Source organism: Trachurus trachurus, assembly GCF_905171665.1.
Source record: "Trachurus trachurus genome assembly, chromosome: 21".
Taxonomy (NCBI): Eukaryota; Metazoa; Chordata; class Actinopteri; order Carangiformes; family Carangidae; genus Trachurus; species Trachurus trachurus.
The window spans coordinates 10685088-10689918 of NC_139899.1; the positions used below are offsets into that span (position 1 = coordinate 10685088).

At 40.5% G+C, this 4831-nt stretch overlaps 1 protein-coding gene across 1 annotated transcript; it reads right to left on the reverse strand.

Annotated features, from left to right (window-relative positions):
- Positions 1–1534: 1534 nt before the first annotated feature.
- On the reverse strand, positions 1535–4831 carry LOC311004235 (putative methyltransferase; the record flags this gene model as incomplete). The annotated part of the gene is made up of 6 exons (XM_083996190.1): positions 1535–2043; positions 2359–2496; positions 2730–2833; positions 3642–3858; positions 4435–4595; positions 4721–4831. 6 exons carry the CDS (start codon positions 4829–4831, stop codon positions 1947–1949), a joined length of 828 nt encoding a protein of 275 aa, XP_083852316.1. The 3' UTR covers positions 1535–1946.

Genomic DNA, 4831 nt, shown 5'->3' on the forward strand with positions numbered 1-4831 from the left:
GGCCACAGGTGTCTCTGAGATGTTGCAGAGGTGTTAGAACAGTGGGGGCATACAGTAATCACAGAAAATGGTTATTGATCGACACGGGCTCGAAAAAGTCAAGAAGAGGAAAAATAGCAGCAAATGAAATGTGAAACTGCCTCATCAAAAAGATCTCACATGCTGCGCTACGCTTTTCAACACAGATTCTGAAGGCTCTGATACACATTTATGCATTTAAAACAAGCCTTGGTTTCATTAACACCCGTCATGTGTTAATGATTCAGGGAGAGCAAAGAACTGATTATATTCAGTTCTTCCCCATGTGGTGCACACATACATGCGCTGGGGATATTTTCAGATACTTATTTCAGATTTGTGGCAGCATCATGGGCTGCAATAAATCTGACAGGAGGTATGAGTCATCAGGTGCAAATTTCCCTCTACATAGAGAGTTCAGTGGAGGTCACTGAAAGTTATTTGGAGTGACTGCATGTTTTCCGTTCGGTGGTGTCTTCCAGCAAACAGAGAGGGGTTAGTGGTACTGGTTGCCTGCCAGGCTACAGGCAGCTGACTCTTCAGCTCAGCCCAACCTGAGCCTGTAACTGATGATGCTGATTGGTCTGTCCTCATGGGATCTTTGATCACTGTTGAGTCACTCTTGCAAGACAGCAAGTCTGAAGTGAATGGTACACTTTTAAAAGAGGAGGTATGAACAGGAGATAAAGTGTTGGCACAGACAAACACTGTGACCTCTGGTGTAAATGTTGCCTTAAAAGTGCCTGTTAGGTGTTAGAGGATGACGAAGATCAGAGGAATCAGAAGGACAACCAGAGGAAAGAGAATCCAAGACTGACTGTCAAAGAAGTCAAACCTGAAGAGAAAGTCTGGCGCTATCTGAGGATGACGACGAGTCACATTCTCTGCTTGACTTGTCTCTGGATCAGAGAGAATAAAGACCTGTCTCAGCTCTGACACCAGCACAAAGAGCGTGCGCCTCCTCAAAGACGTTACAGCACAGCATAACTGAACAAAGTCTGAGTCTTGTACAGAAAAGATAGATATATTAATACATATTCAGAACAGAGTCATTATCCATATGTTTCTTTGCATATGGTAATTGTTATATTGTATGTGTCAGTGAATATGATCCCTGGGTCATATGGTCACATGTAAAATGTATAAACTCACTGACCGTTGATCAAATGCTTCCTTCTACTGTTTTTTCTAAAATACATACACTTTTTTCTAAAATACATACACTTGTTGACTTTGTTCACATTGGGTCTAGTCAAACACTAATTACACAGTATGGTGCCCTGAGAGCTCATTGTACTACAACATAAGAAAATATGTGCAAGTGCAATAAAGCAAAGGCATAATCCTGGATTAAGTCCAACCGTGGCCCTTTGCTTTGTATCCTCCTCTCTTTCACGCTTTATATCGAAATTAAGATGGAACGTCACTTTACAACAATGGAAGATGTGATGAACCTACTGAGATGCACTCTTTATTTGATGGTTTTCATTTCAAAAGTCACAATTTAACATTAAACAGGTCCTAGCAAGGTTTTTAGTGCTCCCTTAAAAACACCTCTGCCCAGTTGTGTATTATCAGCCCATGTCTTGTTATAAGTGAACACGAAGATGTGCTTTTGTGTATTAGCATGTTTCTCAAGTTACATCAGTTGTGTTGAACTCCACCAGGGAAACCTTACATAAGAGATCATTTCAAAAAAATTAAAGTTTAATGCTGAATTCACCTAAAATCTTCATCCTGTGCTTTAGCAGATCATTGGTACAGAAGACAGAGGACAGATATTGAAGGATGAAGGGTGTATCTTTACATGTTTTTCTTACAGATTGTCCTTAATGTACAACTCTTCAGCGCAAACTATTTATATTACATCATGGAATTTTCAGAATTTGCAATCACAAAGCTCAGGTCCGTGGGAGTGCCAGCAGGGGTCAGGCTTCCTCCGGTTTGCGGGCCAGCAGGTAGAAATACTTGACAGCCACCTCCACCTCTGTCTCTGCTGAGGTCACCTTCATCGTGGACATCAACCTGCAGAGGACCGGGGCAGGTAGTGTCCGTGACATCATACTCATACAATACTAAGGATTCATTGACCATTAATATGTTGATCAATTTCCTTCATTTGATGATAGCGTGAAGTCAGATGCAACCAACACACCTCTTAACACCTGTTAACTTTTCATACTTGGCAATAACCCAAAATACACAGAATGCAGAGTTACCTTTTTTGTACAAATGATCAAAGTGGTAAGCTCATAATATTTTTAACAGAGCATTGTCAATGTTTACATGTCTCATTCACAAATGTAGTAGCCTACACTGTGCTGTATATTAGGTATTTACCTTTGACAGATGTCCTGGGAGAGGCTGCTGGCCTTCTGTGGGTCGTCTCTCAGCAGAGCCTGATAACTGGAGAAAGACTCCACCAACCCCATGTAGCTGGACAGAGGCATGGGTCTCCTCACCCACATACATTCCTGCCTGTGTAAACACACACATATAAATCAAATGCACTTGTCATCTGTTCTTTGTTTTATACTGTGCAGAAACAAAATGGAAAAAAGCAGCATTTCCAAGGTTGATGTGGTAAAAACCGGAGATATTAAAAAAGTTATAAAATAATTTCATATTAGAAAGTAATTTGTAAAAAAAAAAAAAATGCATTTGTGTATCAGATATTTAGAAAAAAATGAGAAAAATATGCAGTCACTCACCATTCCTTGTCAGGGTAAGGAAGAGATTCATAAGCCTCCCGGTATAACTCAATGGAGCTGCGACCAAGATGAGAACTGCGGTACGGTTGTAAAGCTGCATAAAACTGGTCAAACCATAGAAGAGGAGTCAGTGAGTCATTGCTTCCATTGTTGGCACAGTTCACAGCATAAACTATACTGTATGTGTTTTACCCAGTGATGTATTCACTTTGTTCAGATTCATTTAAAGGTGTATAAAGCTGTATTATATGGCTATTTAGAGCTGTATTCATTCAAACTTTGGGACACTTTCATTCACAAAATCTGACTGGAAAAACTGTACAAGTAAAGTGTTGTGTGGCCTCGATTTAAAGAAACTTCTACCAATTACATACACTAGATGGTGCTGTTGTTCATTTAGTTGCAAGGTCAGGGCTTCAACTTCCACTATAGAGTGATGATGACTAGGGGAGGTATAAATGCTCCTTACACTTGTTTCCTTTATGTTTTCAGCTTGTATTCCTAGTTCACTGCTATTGTCTTCAGTGTGAATAAGATAAAAACATGTTCTGTGACCTATTATATCAGTCAGACATTTTTTTCTTCCAGAATATATTAACATGTCACAATAGAGAATGTACTAAACTTGAATGAGAGCAGGCATGTGCAGCTCTCACATTGCATCTCACATTGCAGGTCTCTGATTTTATAGCATATTCAACCATGTGAATATGTTATAACAAAAAAAAAAAACACTTTTTCCATTGACCTGAGTAAGTGTCCTGTATGCAGTTGTGCCCAGTATACATGTTTTAATGATCTGACGCCTCTTTTAACTGTATGAATGACCTAATACTGTTTTGTCTTTGCAGATGTGGAGGAGATGTGCGCATCCACAGTAACGGCTCTCAGGTGAAGATTCTGTGAGTATACCTCTTTGCAGATTTGGTTCAGCGTGTGCGAGCAGCAGTCGTGGAAGCTCAGCTCCATGTCGATGGTGTAGTTGAGCAGAGCTAAGCAGCCACGGGGCTTCAGGACTCTGTGGGCCTCTTGCAGAAAGCGTGGCCTGTCAAACCAGTGGAATGCAGACATGGCTGTCATCAGGTCCACTGAGCCGTCAGCCACCGGCAGCTCCTCAGCCACACACTGTCTAAAGAGGAAACAAATCAAACTTCTGACACCATCAGCGGTAAAGATATGTGGACCATCACCACCAACTCACTGTGCGCTTGTGTTTGTGTGGTGATGCAGAAGTGCTGACAGTGCACTCTTTAGTTTTTGTCTAACCTCCAGGTTACACAGTTCATTGATTTGAACTTTGCCTGATGCATGCTGCCTCTGTTCACAACTTATTAACTGTTTTGCTTCATTTATATTCATCTCATTTATATATGATCCAGCTGATCTTGTTGACATTTTGTTCAGTAGCTTGGGGCTCACAACCGAACTGACTCTTACCAAACAAGGGTCCCATTGTTCCCACTTTGGCCAAGCTTTAACAAAGTAGCTTATCAGATTCTTAGAGCTCTGATTGTATTTGTAATGTGTATTTGTTTTAACATATCATCATGCATTTTTGAAGTTTGCATGATTTCACTCTCTACAGACAAAAAAAAAAAAAAAAAAAAAAAAAAATTGGACTTCCAAATTTGGAAAATGAAATCCCACTTAATAAGAGACACAAAGACTGTTAAATATGCCAGTTGATTTTTAGAAAAATTCTTACTTATATGTGATGTTTGGCCTTGTAGCAAACTGTAGAGCCACTTCCAGCTGGGCAGGACTCACGTCTGTTCCCACCACTGAGGTAAAGTGTTCAGCCAGCAGCAAAGTGCCCTGTCCTGAGCCACAGCCCACATCCACTGCCAGCTCATAGGGACAACCTTTCTGACAACACATTGACAATATTTAGTTAGTTGTGACATCATCCACTGAAAATGAGACCCAGAAGACCATTTCAACTTTTTTGCATTGAGATTATTATGATAAAAAATAATTCTCCATTCACTTACCTGTTTTTCCAGGAAGTCCAGCACCTGTTGTATCAGATGATCTGATGGAGAGATCCTGTACTTCCAGTAGGAAGCAGCATGCTCCTTACCTTCAAATAGACGGTGAGCCAT